Raw genomic sequence first — 16,747 nt, 5'->3', positions numbered from 1 at the left:
ACCTCCAGAGACTTAATCCCGTTGCCCAGTATCCAGGCACCCAGGCAGATACTAACTATAGGATTCAACCACCACATGATGTCCCCTGTGCTAAGCCCACCTCGCCTGTCTCCTGGGACCTGCACAGTACCAAGTACAGGGAAGTCCTTGACAACACTTTGTCCAAAGAGCCCCGTCTAGGTTCCAGGCTAACCTCTCCACAGTGTCTTCTGACCAACCAGGCCCTCCTAGGTCAGACGAGAGAAACTGAAGGAAAGAATCCAGACCTCAGAGTGGCAGAGCCTGTTTCCACTATCTGAGAACACCAATGTGTTCTGCATGCTGAAGGAGAGGACCATAAAGAGCATCAGGGCGGCTTGGGTGCTTCTGGATGTTTCTTTCCCCTTTGTCTTCCTACTCAGCTGAGAATGGTCCAGAGGTAGAAAGCAGTCCCTTAAATCTTACGCACATGTACACATGTGTGTTCCGTGAGGGGGCATATACACAGGTGTACATGTGCACAGGTAGTTCTGAATTTCCCCCAGAAGTCCTTGCTGTAACATACAGTGGCCTTGGATTGGCACCCTTGGGCTTGCCTGGTTCTTTCTGAAGCCTTACCCTCTGAAGCCAGGAAGCTTTGTGGGGGCCTTCTCACCCAGCCTCTCCCTTCTCAGAGCCTTCCTGTCTGTGTCCCTCTTCCCTGAGTCTTAGCATTTCTGAAACCCGTCTTTTGTTGAGCCTGTCCCCCGAGCAGGGAATATGTCACGGGAAAAGCGATATTGAAGGAACACAGGGAAATTGAGATTATCCCATCCAAAGCAAGGCGATGGTGATGCCACTCCATCTGTAATCCTAGCTACTCAGGAGGCAGAGGATTGTGATTAGAAGCTAGCCAAGGCAGAAACGTCCATGGATCTCTTATTTCCAGGTAGCCAGAAAACAGAGCTATGGCTAAAGTAGTAGAGAACTGGCCTTGAACAAAACATGCTAACAGCCTGCACCCAGGCCCTTAAGTTCAAGCCCCAGGACTGGTCACATGCACACACAGACACGCACACACACACACACACACACACACACACACACACACACACACACACACACACGCGCGAACCTCATCCAGAACCTCTGACCTGAAAACCTGAAATGCCTTTCTACATACTGCCTCCTCAACCTGCTCATCTCTAGTGGATTAAGCATTTTGCCAGTACTTAATTTAGAGGTTTAAACTATGGCAACAACTCTTCTTTCAGGTATGGCAAGCCGACTGCTGGGTCCTTCCTTTGAGCCCTACCTACTGCCTGAACTGACCAGATATGACTGTGAGGTGAATGTCCCCGTGCCAGGCAGCTCCACACTCCTGCAAGGAGGGGACCTCCTCAGAGCCCTGGACCAGGCCACCTGAGCCAGGGCCTTTGCCAAATACGCCCTGCCAATATCATCCTGCCAGCTTCACTCTACATCTATTTTTGCAACTAGGTATTTCTAACACCAGCACACTTCTTACAAGATGTACTTACCTGGCTGATTTGCCCAGGTCACCAAGCAGTGGCCTTTTTTTTCTGAGATGCTCACTTTATTACCCTGATTTTTAAAATATACCGTTGTTTTACTGTTGCATCTTGCTGTCAATGAAATTGTTCTTCCATTTGACAATCTTTTTCCCTCCCCATCTTCAATTACTTCTAATTTATATTGCCCAGAGATCTCACTTATACACATAGCCTCCATATTAACAAGTGGGGTAGTAGATGTTGGCTCTCCTATAGAGAAAGCTTTGGCTTCATTTTACTAAAGTTTTTGGAACTGTTGCTGCCAAAGAGAAACAAAAGAAGATTTTGCTGTCCCAGCTTGATTGGTGACTTCTCCCTTGCAAAGTGTTTCTCTTTTTTAAGAGAAAAAAACTAATTGCCATATTGTAAACTTCAGTGTCTTTGTTTAAGCCAACTCTATTTTGGGGAGAAAAGCATTAAGAAGGCTGACATCTAGGGTATGCAGTTACCTGTGAAAAGTTGCACAATGTGGCTTTCTCTGAACTATTTGATGGCTTCCCCTATCCTACCCTATGGCTGGTGGATTTATTATTGTTATTATTATTATTATTCAAAAGCATAACTCAGTTTTTTAAGGAAAATTTATATCTGGGTTAAGTGTTTATCATATATATGGGTACTTTGTAATATTCTAAAAACTTAGAAACGGAAATGGAATCCTGCTCACACAATCACTTTAATCTTTTTTTAAGCTGTTAATTTAATTTTTTCCTCGTTGTTGCTGATACTGCAGATTTGTACAATACTCCCATAGGCCTCTACTAACACAATGAAAGATCTGTCTCTTTCCCTTTCTGTTGGCTTTCTGCTTTTGTGATATTCCACAGGTGTGATGAACAATCCAAGAAGTGGAATCATTAAGAGGGAGTATTGTGAGCTACCTTCTTCTCTGTATCTTCTCTGTGTATCATGTATGTGTGTGTGTATATGTTATTATTACTGCCAAGAGGGTGTGATGGCATGTTGGGAGAGGGGTGGGACAAATGCTAAGGGAGACGAAGTGCTTTAACTTTTCTTCAGATTGTCTTGCTAGCCCTTCAAGTGCACTGAGCTATGTGACTCTCACAGTCTCACATACAGCATATTCAGATATTTCCAGAACTACCATAAAATGGTTTGGATGGGAAATCATGAAAGCAAGTGAGACTTCAGAAATGATACAATAGACCCAGCCTTGTCCTTCTAGCTCACCATCTCGGAGCTAGACTAAGAGATGTTGCCAAACCCAGGGCAGCAGGTCTGACAGGTCCCAGCCCTGGGTGCCCCCTCAGACTACAGGCAGAAGACCCTCAGAAAGGGTGCAGCACCCCCTGCTGGCCACCAGCAGGTAACCCTCCACTAGAACTGGACTCCTAGGCTCAGGACCTAGCTGAGGTCTCTGTCACATGAAGTGACATGCATAGGTAGGAAGCACTGAAAACAGTGTTCCCAGAGCACTTTGTAACTCACTGGGGAAGAGGGATGACACCTTTTGGCTTTTAAATACCAATCCACATGAAGATTTCTGTCAATGAGTACAGTAAGAAATTTCTAAACACACACACACACACACACACACACACACACACACACACACACACACACACACACACAAAGCACATCAGGCCTAGAATTTGGTAAGCCCAGAGGGACTTATTGCCCAAACCAAAAGCAAACCTTAAAAACAATCTAAGCCATAGGAGTAAAATTACCTAGGCACAGCGTTGCTTGAGTCATCACGCTTGGGCAGCACAGTGCAGCTGGCACACAGCGGCAGAACTTGAAGGGTTACTGACATGTAAATGCTGTTATTTGATTTCCTGTGTTGGTTGCCTCAGTATTTAGGGCATTTTACCCTTGCAGTTTTACTTTAAAAAATAAAAAACACTCTAAAATTTTTCCAAGCTTCATATTAACCTTACCTGTCAATGTAACAATTTCATGGACATTATTATATTGTTGAATTCCTACTGACATTATAACTGTACGAAAGCTTAACTTTATAAGAAAATGTATTTGACACTGATATCTCATTAAAGTATTCTGATCCTATCACTGCTGGTGGCTCTTGTTTCCTGTGGATTTTTATCACATCCAATGGGAAGTGAAGTACTTACTAAAATAGTTTGCAGAAAATGAACATTGGCATTGACCTTAACCATACAGCTGACTGGTGAAGGAAAAGAAAGAGTATTATTAATGCTTGGCAACTGTCTCAACTCGAAAAGCTATATACTACTGTTTCTTCCCTGTTTCTTCAGGTATCTTTCTACTTGCCATTTTTCCTTTTGTATACTGGGAGGAATTAAAGGAAGTCATGGCTTCTACCTTATTAAACTACCAAGAGTAACTTGACGGCCTTCTGGTCTCTAGAGTTTTGTAAGAGAAAAGGTAGAGTGGGCTCTGGTGATCAGAAGGACTTCAGTTTGGAGGTGGCCTCATCTGAGCTGTGTCCTCCTTAGATAGATTATGGATGAGGAGAGCAAAATTAATCTCAGCTAGTGACAAAGCCCAGCACTGGGCATAGGTCTGATCAGCTATTTAAGTCTCACCCCCTTATGAGGATCTCCGAGCTGTGACCTGGGGGAGAGGGGGGAGAGTGGGAGGAGAGCCAGCTACAGTACCTCTGCTTACACTGGAGTCTCCTCGGGCCATATCCTATGGTCTTATGGTAGGTACCATGTTAGTGAGCTGTGGGCAACCGGGATGACAGATGATAGCAAGGGTCAGAGTGACTTGAACAAGTCTCCACTTGTTTATAGTAGAAATGAAGTAGAATCTGGTCTTGACTAGTGCTTCTCTTCTATAACACTTTATATCTGGTTATATTTATGATATAACTTTTCAAGCAAAAAAATCTTCTTGTCTTTATTAACTTAACCCTTAGGTCTCCTTTTCGGTTTTATTTCTAGTGTTCTTATCTTTTTCCAAATATGGTGCTTGAACTTTCAGGTTGGATTTTTGTGTATGTGGGTGCTAGTTGGGGCTTGAACTCAGGGCCTGGGTACTATTCCAAAGCTTCTTTGCTCAAGGCTAAATGCTCTACCACTTGAGCCACTTCAGGATTCCTCGTAGTTCATTGGAGGTAAGAGGCTCATGGACTTCCTTCCACAGCTGCTTGTGAATGCCAGTCCTCAGATTTTAGCCTCATAAGTAGCTAGGATTATAGGTGTGAGACATTGATACCTCTGCTACATTTCTGCCTATCTTTGCCCTGAACTTATCACCTCTTTGGAAGAGGTGATATCACCTCTTTTTGGAAGCTCTTCTATGAGTCAGCCATCTCACCTTCACCTTCCCCTTTGAAGAGCAGAATGGCCTCAGGGCATGGCAAGTTCAGGACTCAAGCCTGGAAGGGAGCTATCCTAGCCCCTAACAACTTTGGTGGGCCTCAGGGGGTCTATAATAATGTTCAGGGGAAGAGTATCTGGCCTTAACCATACCCAAGGCTATAATTATCATCCTCAGTGCCTGGGGTAGGAGGAAGTCCCTGGTCCTCTTACTTCCAAGTCCAGCTAGCAAGCAGTGGGTTAGAGGAGCACAAAGAAGCCATTGTTGCTGGTGGACTAGAGGTGTTTGTCCTCCCCTCCCCCACAGTCCTGGGGAATGAGACTTGCCAACCAGCCACCTCTCCTTTATGTTTTGTTTTCAATCCACTGAAGACACTGGCTTAAGTGCTTCTTATTTGATATTTGTTATTTTTTATTCATTATTCCAAAGTTAGGAATAGGGATATGTGCCCAGAGTGTGTGAAAAAGCAGGGGTCAGTTGAGCTTTTTCAGCTCTCAATGGGCAGACAAATGCCATTGGATGGGATATCTCAGCATTGCCCTAGCTGGGGTCTCTTGATCAGAATCTCTCTGGGAGAAAGACTCAGACCTGGGATTGGAGCACCAGGAGGCTCCTGCCCAATAGAGGATTCGCCTTGTCTTTTCTGATTGATTCAGAGTACCATCATCCACACAGTGTGTGGTCACTGATGAATTGTAATGCAATTGGTGGCCGTGGGGGTGGGGGGAGTAGGCGGGGTGGAAGGGGCCAAAGGGAGGTTCTTCTAGAGATATAATACAGACTTGGTTCCTATACAGTCCACAGCCTTCCTCTTCTGTACCCTTGCCTTTACCCTGCCTTTGTGGTTTTCATCAAAAAGTAGTATAAGAATGGTTTCCGTTAACCTGTTCGTTTGTTTTCCCCCAGAAAGATATGTCCATTATCAGCATGTTTTATTGACCTAAATCCACTCAGAATTTCAAAAGACACCTAGAAAGACTTGCAGCCTAACCCCATCACATAACATTTCAACTTCCTTTTTTTTTAGAGATGAGGTCCAAGAAAAGCAAATGATTTGTCTGAAGATACACAGTGATGGGGCAGCAGGCTGGGGACAGAGCCCAGGTCAACATCACAGTGGTCAGGGGAACTCACATCTTGTGATAGAAGCCTTTGCCCCTGGGGTCAGTTCTCAAATCCCTCAGGCAGCACCCAGGCCTCCCACACATGGCTCTTTCCCCAGCACTGCTTCTCAGCAATCCAGCCTCTTCCTCCTTCCTTCCCACAGGGCACTTTCAATTCTTCTAAAAGGACCACAAGTGAAGCGTCACTCCTATTTCTTCCGAATACTCCTTTGAACTCAGTGACCTCGGTAGGAACTAGTTGGCCTCACTGTGGCACAGTAAAGCCTAGCTGAATTCTTTCTCTTTTAGCTTGAACTCTCCTTGGCCTCTAAGAGAAAGGGTTAGACATGCTACCTCACCCCACCTAATTGAAAATGAGACACATTCAGTGCAATCCTTCTCTCCAAAAGCTAGTACCGGAAACAAAACAGGAGCCATGCCAGATCACTCTCCTGCCACATGAGCAGGTGTTGATAGTAAAGGCCGATGACCCATATTCTCCCAGCAGTCCCTACAGTCCACTTTGTACTTCAAAAATCTAACTGGTCCCCAGATCTGTACTTGTACTTGGATCCCCTATCCCCGACTTGGGGTTCACAAAGTGAGATAGCTGAAACAAAATGAGCACCAGGTGTAATATGATGACTGGATGCCAGGCCTGGGAACTGCCAGGGAAGCCAGCCAGGAGACATCAGCCATGACAAACTCCTATTCCTCACTAGAGCTGAGGCAGAAGAGGACCGAAAGCCAAGGGAGGGAAAGAAGTCATTCCAGAGCGGATGAAGCGGAGAAAAGTATGAAGTGTCAGAATATTGCAGTGCACTCAGCAGACCTGGGAGTGGGGGGCAGGACAGAGTTAAGTCAGAGGTAACAGCCAGGAGGGTGGTCTGGTAGCTCAAAGCACAGGCCTTCCATCAGGGAAACTGTGTTCATATCCCAGGGCTATGCTTCTAGTTGTGTAACCTTGTGCCTGAAAGCCCAGGCCCTGAGTTCAAGCCCACACAAAAAGTTTTTGTAAATCAATGCTTGTCAGAGGGGCAAGGCTAGAAAGACGTTTGAGTAAGAATGGGCAGCAAAGAGCTCTGTGGTACTAAAATTATTCCATACACTGTGGTGATGACAAGAGGTGGTAAGAATTTATTCATCTGTTAAAAAAAAATCATAATGACCAGGAGCATAGCCTAGTGGTAGAGTGCTCACCTAGCATACACAAAGCCCTGGGTTTGATTCCTCAGTACCACATAAACAGGAAAAGCCTGAAGTGGCACTGCGGCTCAAGTGGTAGAACAATAGCCTTGAGCAAAATGTGTCCAATGACCATGCCCAGGCCCTGAGTTCAAGCCCCAGGACTGGCAAAAAAATTTAAAAATAAAAAGAATCATAACTCATAAAATAGTTTCACTGTATGTAAACATGTTTGTTTGTTTGTTTTTTTAAATAAAAGCCAACTTTGAGGTTTCAGAGGTGACTGAAATGTAACAGAGGAGAAGATGAGGAAAACTTGGGGGCTAGGATACACCTAAGTGGATGTTAAAATTAGTGAGAAGAGAGGTGGAGGAGAGAAAAGAGCAAGGCCTGACACCACTGGAAGCAGTGAGGATGAATAGAGGGCAGGTTTGGCAGCTCTGAACAGAAAACTGGTGATACAGACTCTGGTGGGAACAGGAGAAGGAATGTTGAAGTGGCTATAGAAAGCTAGTAGTACACCCCCCCCAGCTCCCACCCACCACCACCTCCAGCCCCTGCCTGACACCTGCCGATAGGAGAGAGGAACCAGGCACTTTGGGCCACATTACAGAAGTGGTAAAAGCAAGTGAAGTGGGGTAGTGGGGCAGCCCTAGGCATTCAGTTACCATACTGATGTCAGATGGAGCTCCAGGGAATGCAATGTAAGGACAAGGGGACATGAGAAAGGGAGAGGATGGCGAGGTGAACTAGAAGACTTGGACTATGCTGGTATGGAAGGGGGGAAAGCCAGGAGATGAGTGTCATCTTCATAGTTGTCTCTCCAGGGCCCAAGTCCCAAGGGTTGGAAGCAGCCCTCTCCTGCAGTCTGAAGGGGTGGGTGTTTCGTGTATCTCAGAGCTTCCCAAAGCCTGATTGTGTTCTGCAGCAAGTTAAGGCCATCACCTGTGTGCACTCCAGAAGGGAAATGGGGTTTGTGTGTGTTCCTTACTTTCTAATGGCAGGTGTAGCCACGGGTGGTTACCTACCTTTTCTGTCCTGATTGTGGCTTTACACTCTGTGTGAGCCCCACATTTGTAGAAGCTATAAAGGAAGACAACCACAGTTGGAAGATCCACTAGGCTTGAAACAAAGGGCACTTCCCCAGCCCTCGTTAGCCTGGTTGAGGCGAGGGCAGCTGAGCGTGAACATTGGCCCTGATTGGCTGCCTCACTAAAGCAAGGCTGGACTCTAACTAGATTCACATCTGATGAGAATGATGACTCTGATGGGGATGAGATGGCCACATCAGTTTGGGCATACTGAGTCCATTCCTCTTGCTTAAAGCACGGAGCAACATGCACTGGCTGGAATGCCCTCTGCTGGGAGGGTTGGTCATTCCTACCACCCTGTGTGCAAGGACTGACACAGAGCCTTTCTAGCCTATGCAAAGGTTCTGGGACTCATTTCGGGTTGATCCTTTGAGAGAAAAGGCATTGGTAGCTCTGAGAGGATGGGGAGTGTCAATGGAAGCTGGGTGTTAGCAGGTGCCAAGAAAAGTTGAAATAAATAGATACCCAGCCATCCAATCATTCACTAGATGCTGATTAAGCAAATAAATGGATGGATGGATATCTGTAATTCATCTGCTGATTTGACCTCTGAACTTTCCTTTCCTTGTGGTTAAATATAGGACAAAAACTGTCACATCTCATAGAGTTACAGTACCTGAGGCTGAGCATACCTTGCCTATAAAATGCATCAAGCAGAGCCAGACACCTAGAAGAGTCATTGGTAAAATGTTTTTATTGCTCTCAACTCTTGCTTCTTTTCCTAGAAAGATAATGGTAGCTTCTACCCTTTGCCATGTGACTTGAACTTTTTCCTGTAGGTGGGGTACGATGCAGCCTGTGGCAGGCAGAACTGTGTGATCAGCCTAAACTAGTTAACACCTGACCATGAAAAGTCTTTAGGGAGAGGCTTTTTCTTTCAGCCTGGGTCTCCAATGATCAGATGCCCTGGATAATGATCCTGAGTGCTCAGGAAACAGAAATAAACTTATATTTCAGAAGGCTCTGTGAGTCAGAGATTACTAGCTACTATAGCAAAGTTGATTACGAGAACCTCACACCCAGCTCAAGATAAAAAGGGGAAACAGAAAGAAGGCAATGCAGAATGAGGAGGCAAGAGGTAGTGGAGAAAGGTTAATGTTTTGAGTTCCTTTCGGCACTTAGAATCACGATAATATCTTTGAAAAATATAAGGCCAAGGGTAGTATGTACATATTTTCCCCTAGAAGTGTAAAGTCTGTCTCTTGTGATGCTTTTAAGAGTGGGGATATGAGATGAGGGAGATTAATGAGGGAGTGACGGTGGTCAGGATATGTTATACGCAGTGGGGAAAATGCCTTGATGAAATACCTCCTACTGTACAATTACTATTTGTTAATTTTTAAAAGCAGTTAATTGGGGAGGAGCTATGGGTAAATAAAATGGTCTATTCATAGCATAATACAAAGGGTAAACATGCTACAGATCAAAGTGGGGGGGGCTGTCACAATGGAACAGGAAAGCCAAAGAACACATGCTCGCTGGAGGCACATCTTGAGGACTTCTACCCTTCATTGTACTGCACTCCCTTTGTTTTTTTGTTTTGGTTTGGTTTGGTTTTTTGGTGGGTCATGGGGCTTGAACTAGGCCTGGATGCTGTCCTTGTGCTCTTCACCTCAAAGCTACCTCCCTACCCCTGGGCCTGGGCGTTGCCCCTGAGCTCTTGAGCTCAAGGCTTGCACTCCCTTCTTGAGTGGTAAAATGAACTGATCAGAGACGCATGAGCACTAGCAAGGACATAGAGTTATCTGAGCAGCTGCAGACTCTTCCATGCACTGGTGAGGGATGCTCAGGGCAGTTTCTGATCCTCCCAGAAGAGAGGCCAACTGGGGCTATGGTGTCTTGAACAAGGGTGTGGTTGGGGCCCAACTAGCCATAAAGTATAACTAGATCTCGGGGGAAAAGGCTCAGAACTTTCTACCTGTGGAATATCTCCATGGTTTCCTGAGAAAGCCGACCTCCTGGGCTGTGTCTCCCTGGCAGCCAGTGGTGGCGAGAAGGAGGTTTTGCAGAAGGAGAGGCAAGCAGGTGCTGATTTTAGTTTCTAAGGAGATTATTCTCCCTTTGTTCTTGTCTCTGAAATGTCCCGTTTACTTTGCTGATCATCAAGGGATGGTTAGCTCTTACAAACCTGGACTTGCCCTGACTTGCTACTAAAGGAATTTGTGGCAGTTATAGACACCCAGGCGATACAATTAGAATTTTGTCTCAGTGAAGAGCTTGAGCTGAAGACAAAGAGGAAAAAGATCAAACAAAGAATAAGACAGGATGGCAGATACACAGTGGGCCACATGATGATAGAATCCGCAGTAACAAATTCACAGAGTAACATTTATTACAAATATCCTGGTTTCAGGTTCCCAGGCAAAGCACTTAAACTAAGGAGAATTTTCTCACCATATCAGTGTCATGAATTCCACCTTCAATCATGACCCACAATGAATACAATAGCAAGTTTTAATTCCTCAATATTGACTAACATTCACAGGTCAAAGTTCACCTCATCCAAATGAATTCTTTGAGAGGCCCAGAGTTCAAACCATCTGATGGCCTTTGACTTAAGAAGAGTATTGAGACTATAAAGAGATAACTAGCTTCTCTTTTGAGCAATTATTTATGAACATCATTTCTTTCTTTCTTTTTAATGTTGCTTGCAGGGCTTGAACTCTAAGCCTGGGTGCTGAACCTGAGCTCTTTTATCAAAGAATGGTGCCACTTCTAGTTCTCCAGTGATGAGTTGGAAATAAAAGTCCCAGGTACTATCCTCCCAGGAGAGCTTTGAACTGCATTTCTCAGATCTCCACCTCTTGAGTAGTGTGGGCTTGAACACTGGGACTGGATGCTGTCCCTGAGCACTTCAGTTCAAGACTAGTGCTCTGCCACTTGAGTCACAGAACCATTTCTACTTTTCTGGTGGTTAACTGAAGATAAGAGTCTCACGGACTTTCACATGGGCTGGCTTTGAACTGTGATCCTCAGATCTCAGCCTCCTGAGTAGCTAGGATTACAGGCATACACCATCAGTGCCCAGCTGAACATCATTTCTTAAAAATGAGCTTCTGGTAAGAATAAAGCTGCAGAGTTTAGAATTATCAAGGAAATGCTTGAAGTCCATATAACTTACTGCTCCCATTACAGGAATACTGAATTTGCTTTAGCCATCAGCAAAGCATAGGGTTGGATCAAATGAAAAAGTCCAATCATGATTAGAATGAGCATGAAATTCACTGAACCTCTACCCAAAACAGAGCTGGCAAGAACAGCAAAATTTCTCAGAAGAATTAGTTGTGCATCTATGCCAATTCGAGGGAAATTTCCAAATCTATATGTTCTAGAGCTCTGCTTAGTAGATGAAATAGTCAAAGCAACCATTATCAACTGCCCATCCAGATCACAACACATAAGCTGGGCTCCAGTGGCTCATGCCTGTAATCCTAGCTGCGCAGGAGGCTAAGATGTGAGGATTGCCATTCAAAGCCAGCCTGGGCACAAAAGACCGTGAGACTCTTATCTCCAATTAACCACCAGAAAACCAGAAGTAGTACTGTGGCTCAAGTGGTAGAGTGCTAGGCTTGAGCTGAAGAGCTCAGGGACAGTGCCCAGGCCCAGAGTTCAAGCCCCACAACCAACCAAAAAAAAAGATCACAACATACCCCAGACATTAGAATCTATGAAAACTAACAGCATCATCAAAAAAAAAAGTTAGACAGTTATCTCTACAGTCTGTAAAATGAAAGTGCTGACATGAGAAAGAGGAGGAAAGCATATACCCCATGTTTTTAAAAGGGTTTGACTATCACTATGAATTGCTTTCTGTGAAAAGTACTTGTCCTCACTAAGTATTACAGTGACATGAAAAGAAAGTTCTAAGGAATTCTCACTTGTTTTTTCCCTCCTCCCTACCCTCTACAACTCACTTAACTGCCCCATAAACGAGTGTCAGCCTCATTTCTCCTTCCTGTTCAAGCACCATACTGACTTTGGCCTTCACAATCACCACTGGCCACTTCACCTGAGCTGAACATAGATCAATTAATTCTAAAAGGCCACCTCTGATCTCAAGAAACTATAATACCTTACCCACTAGAATCTACAAGCTTTACTTGTCAAGCTAGACTCATCCCATTGGCAAGTAAACAAAACAGCTCATGCATTTTGTCATTCATCCTAGTACCTTTAGAAGAATACATTTCTCTCCATTTTTAAGATGGCTTGTCTAAGGCAATGCAAATCTAAGAGTGGACTTTGATCCCCACTCTGCCTGAACCTGAAGCCAACTCACTAGGCTGCTTCTCCACAGACAATTCATGAAATTCTCAATATCTAAAATAAAAACTGAAGTCTCTTTCCGGTCCTGGATTGAGCAGCGGTTGCTCCTGGGTATCTGAGACCCCGAATCTGACAGAGTCTTTTCCCTCTCGAGGCGGCGACCGGCGCACCCGTGGCTTTTCGCCATGCCACAAAATGAATATATTGAATTACACCATAAATGCTATGGATATCATTTGGATTACCATGAGAAAAAGAGAAAGAAAGAGAGCAGGGAGGCTCATGAACGATCAAAGAAGGCAAAATAAAAATGATTGGCCTGAAGGCTAAGCTCTACCACAAACAGCGCCATGCTGAGAAAATACGAATGAAAAAGACCATCAAGAGGCACGAAAAGAGAAACTCCAAACAAAAAGATGATGAGAAGACTCCTCAGGGAGCAGGACCTGCCTTTCTGTTGGACAGAGAAGGACAGTCACGAGCAAAAGTACTGTCCAACATGATTAAACAAAAACGGAAAGAGAAGGCGGGAAAGTGGGAAGTCCCTCTGCCCAAAGTTCGTGCCCAGGGAGAAACAGAAGGATTAAAAGTTATTCGTACTGGGAAGAGAAAAAAGAAGGCATGGAAGAGGATGGTTACTAAAGTCTGCTTTGTTGGAGATGGCTTTACAAGAAAGCCTCCTAAATATGAGAGGTTCATCAGACCAATGGGCTTACGTTTCAAGAAGGCCCACGTAACACATCCTGAACTGAAAGCCACCTTTTGCCTGCCGATACTTGGTGTAAAAAAGAATCCCTCATCTCCACTTTTTACAACTTTGGGTGTCATTACCAAAGGGACAGTCACTGAAGTGAATGTGAGTGAGCTGGGCTTGGTGACACAAGGAGGCAAGGTTATTTGGGGTAAATATGCCCAAGTTACCAACAATCCTGAAAATGATGAATGTATAAATGCAGTCCTACTGGTTTGACAGACATTTCATACAAGTAACTCCTTACAGTTTTTGAAGACTACACACCAATCAGGAAAACCACCATCACTATGTTGTATCTGAGTACTATCAAAGAGCCTTACTTATCTGAAATCAAGAAAACTAGTTACTAAATTATTTTTAAAAAATTAAAATGGCCTATTTTTACCAACTGATATTTATTTGGGGGACTGTTTAAGAGATTAAGTATATAAAATGTTTACACTAATAGAGCAAAACCTTGATACATAAGGCCATATAGTATGAAGCTAATTGAAAAGACCTCCAGGATATAGAAACAAAAGCCATATAATGAATGATTGTTGTCCTTAATGTACTATGTTATCTCTCATCTCTTTTGCTGTCCCTTGGTTATCTCATATTGTTACAGTATCTCACTTTGTTATCTGATATATTGGATTTATTTGTATTTGATTATTTGAAATTGGATAGGGAAGGGGGGAAAACCAAGACGCGGGGGGGGGGGTGGAGGGGAGGGTAATGGGGACCAAGACATGTGAAAGGGTATCAATATATGTGAATTAATACACCTTCTATCTGGCAAATATTATGTAACCCTTTTATTAATTACAATAAAAAAATAAAGATCACAAAAAATGTTTACACTAAAATATCTGAAAGTACACACCAAGAAAAATTTAGAACTTTAGAAATACCTTTTTACCTGTTGATTAGTCTTTAAGTAGTTTGTCAGTGAACTAGAATATACTTTTAGATGTTTCTATATCCTAAACATAGGGTTAGTATACATATGTACTTTGGTTTAGGTAATTGTTTAATTTGCACTAATATCCTGAAGTTAAGTATGTCTTCAAAGTATCACTAGTGTGACTAATTGTACCTTTAAGGAAATCATTCAGTATTTAAAATAAACTTAGTATCTAAACACATTTCATAAGTAAAATTGGGAAAACAGGGAAAGAATTCCAAAACAGACGAGAACACAGTAACAAAATATAGGTTTAATTACTACTTTTAAACTTAAAAAAAAAAACTACCAAGGAAACAAAAATCTCCAGTAAGACTTGCTACTCTGAATAAGACAATTTTTTTTTCTTCAGTAAACTATAAACATAGAACACAAGTAGACACTTAGGAAGATAATCCAGTGTGGCAACCATTAGGACAGATTACACTTTTTTTACAATTAGATTTTCACTTAGTTCACCTGTAATCAAAATGAATAATGTGCAAACTAAGAAAGTGAAATGAAAAAAATTGACTTCAGGTAATCACTGGATACTACAAAAATGAGCTCTACTTTTACTTATTTTTTAGAACTCAAGCCATTCTCTTGTACAAAGTTTTACCAGTATTAAAACAAGGGCAACACGTAACAAATCACACACATGGATCACATCTGAAATACTGTAGTGCTATTAGTGGACACGAAAGGCAGAAGTTTGCTTCCAAAGTACTGCTCACAGATGTGTAATTTTAGTATAAATTCTTTATTTACATTAAAATCTGTTTCAGCTTGCTGGTGTAACCAAGTCTTAGAAGGAAATCCCAAAGGATAAAGCAGAATGTAAGAGCAGATATTTAGGTATTAGATAAAGATTCAATGCAATGCCATTATAAACTTTCAAGGTACTTTATAATTGTTACAAACCATTTTAGGTAGTGTTCTGGTAGCCTTTAAAAAAGTAAACCATGAATGACTATAGATAATCATCTGATAAAGACTATACTATCTATGTGACTAGATAGTAAACAATGACTATATACTCTACCATCTCTGCTCTGTATGGAAATGCCATGAATATAGATACATTTTAAGTATAAGACTGACATTCTAAGCCATGCCGTTTGATATTTTAAAAAATCATAGAACTCGCCTTTATAAGTTGTAGAGGAGCTTTGCAAGAAATTCTTAGACTTATTTCTGTGAGATCTAGCAATTGAATAAACTAAAATTCTGCTAATAACCATCTGCTTTATATTATACAAGGAATTATATATGTATGTACACAAGAAGTGAACTCACTTCTCTGCAAAGAAGAATTCTACACAAAATACCATTCACAAAGGACTATGTAGAATGTGACTGAACACTCAACAGTTAGACTCATTGGTTGAAATCACATTGCAGTCCTCCGTGATTCTGATGGGTTTTTCCAATAAAGTATCTGGGTAAGTTTATTTCAGTTCCTACTGAGGATAACTTCTGCTATAAATTTTATATAATTTAGTTACTGAGTAAAAAGGTCTTTCCATGTGACCTAGCTTTTTCCCTGTAGGTTCTAAACATCCTCAGCATTTTCCATCTGAATATGTTGCATTCCTGACATGGTAGCCCACACTTAATAATCCAAGCATTTGAGAGGCTGAGGCAGGAGGATGAAAAGTACAAAAAGTAACCTGAGCTATGTGGACTCTATCTCAAGAAAAATAGGTAATAAGAGGTTTCTTATATGTTGAACAAAAAGACTTAAAATTGTTTAAAGTTACTGTTTAAGCCAAAATGTAGCAAGTTTATACTGTTAGTCCTCAGCAATGGTATATGAGCAAATACTTTCATAAACTCAAGAGAATCAAGGCATGTCACGAGTTGCCAGTGAACACAATCTTTTTTAGAAACTCCATTCATTTAAGTAAAGAAAAAAATGGCAAGAAAGAATTAGTGAAATTCCTAAAGAATTCATTTTAAGATAAAAATGGAAAAGAAAAAAAGGAAGATAGTTTCAGAATCTTTAGTTAATTGCCTAGATGTGATATTAGCAATTTTTTCAAAACATAATCAGCATATGTTATAGATTCACAAGTTTTAGTTATTTCATTTACTTCATCCTCACTGGGAAAACAAATGGCCAAAACGCTTTGATTTCCACTTAGAAATTATCTGTCTCTGAACAATTACAGAAAATGATAAATACAATGAATCTAGATGTTACGTGAATAGCAGAGGTGATTTTGTCTACTTAAATATTTTAACTAGATCTTTATAAAAATAACATCCAAAAATAAAATGAAGTGATAACACATGAAAAAAACCTGAAGACTGAGGGATAGAATCTTAGTAATAAGATCAAAGTTAAATTCTAGATTCCTTTCATTCCAAAAAAATGCAAAATAAGCATCTTGTGTACCATACAATCTGCTTTAAGAGATACAGAAGTGAAAAAAAATAAAAGACACAATTACTGATATAGAAAAGTGGTTACTGCTTGAATTCTGTATTGGAGCAAAATAAGACTACAGATAATAGAGATAGAAAAGACTCAAATGTTATGCCTAGTAACAAATGAAGGGAACAAGATATCTAGAATATGGTAGAAAAACTCTAAAGAGATTTTGGGAAAACAGTGG

At 42.0% G+C, this 16,747-nt stretch overlaps 1 protein-coding gene and 1 pseudogene across 1 annotated transcript in view; both read left to right on the top strand.

Moving 5' to 3' along the window:
• The window catches only part of Epas1 (endothelial PAS domain protein 1), an 83,554-nt gene extending 79,991 nt beyond the window's left edge, over nt 1-3,563 (top strand). Inside the window, exon 16 of the mRNA XM_090337013.1 lies at nt 1,233-3,563. Within this exon, the coding sequence (XP_090193139.1) occupies nt 1,233-1,384 (152 nt within the window). The 3' untranslated portion in view covers nt 1,385-3,563. The remainder of the gene's footprint in view (nt 1-1,232) is intronic.
• Nucleotides 3,564-12,619: 9,056 nt separating this feature from the next.
• On the top strand, nt 12,620-13,541 carry LOC150060792 (ribosome biogenesis protein NSA2 homolog pseudogene; annotated as a pseudogene).
• The last annotated feature ends 3,206 nt before the right edge of the window (nt 13,542-16,747 follow it).

Source organism: Megascapheus bottae, chromosome 7 (genome assembly GCF_031878675.1).
Source record: "Megascapheus bottae isolate mThoBot1 chromosome 7, mThoBot2.hap1, whole genome shotgun sequence".
Lineage (NCBI taxonomy): Eukaryota > Metazoa > Chordata > Mammalia > Rodentia > Geomyidae > Megascapheus > Megascapheus bottae.
This window is presented reverse-complemented; position numbering and strand designations above follow the sequence as displayed.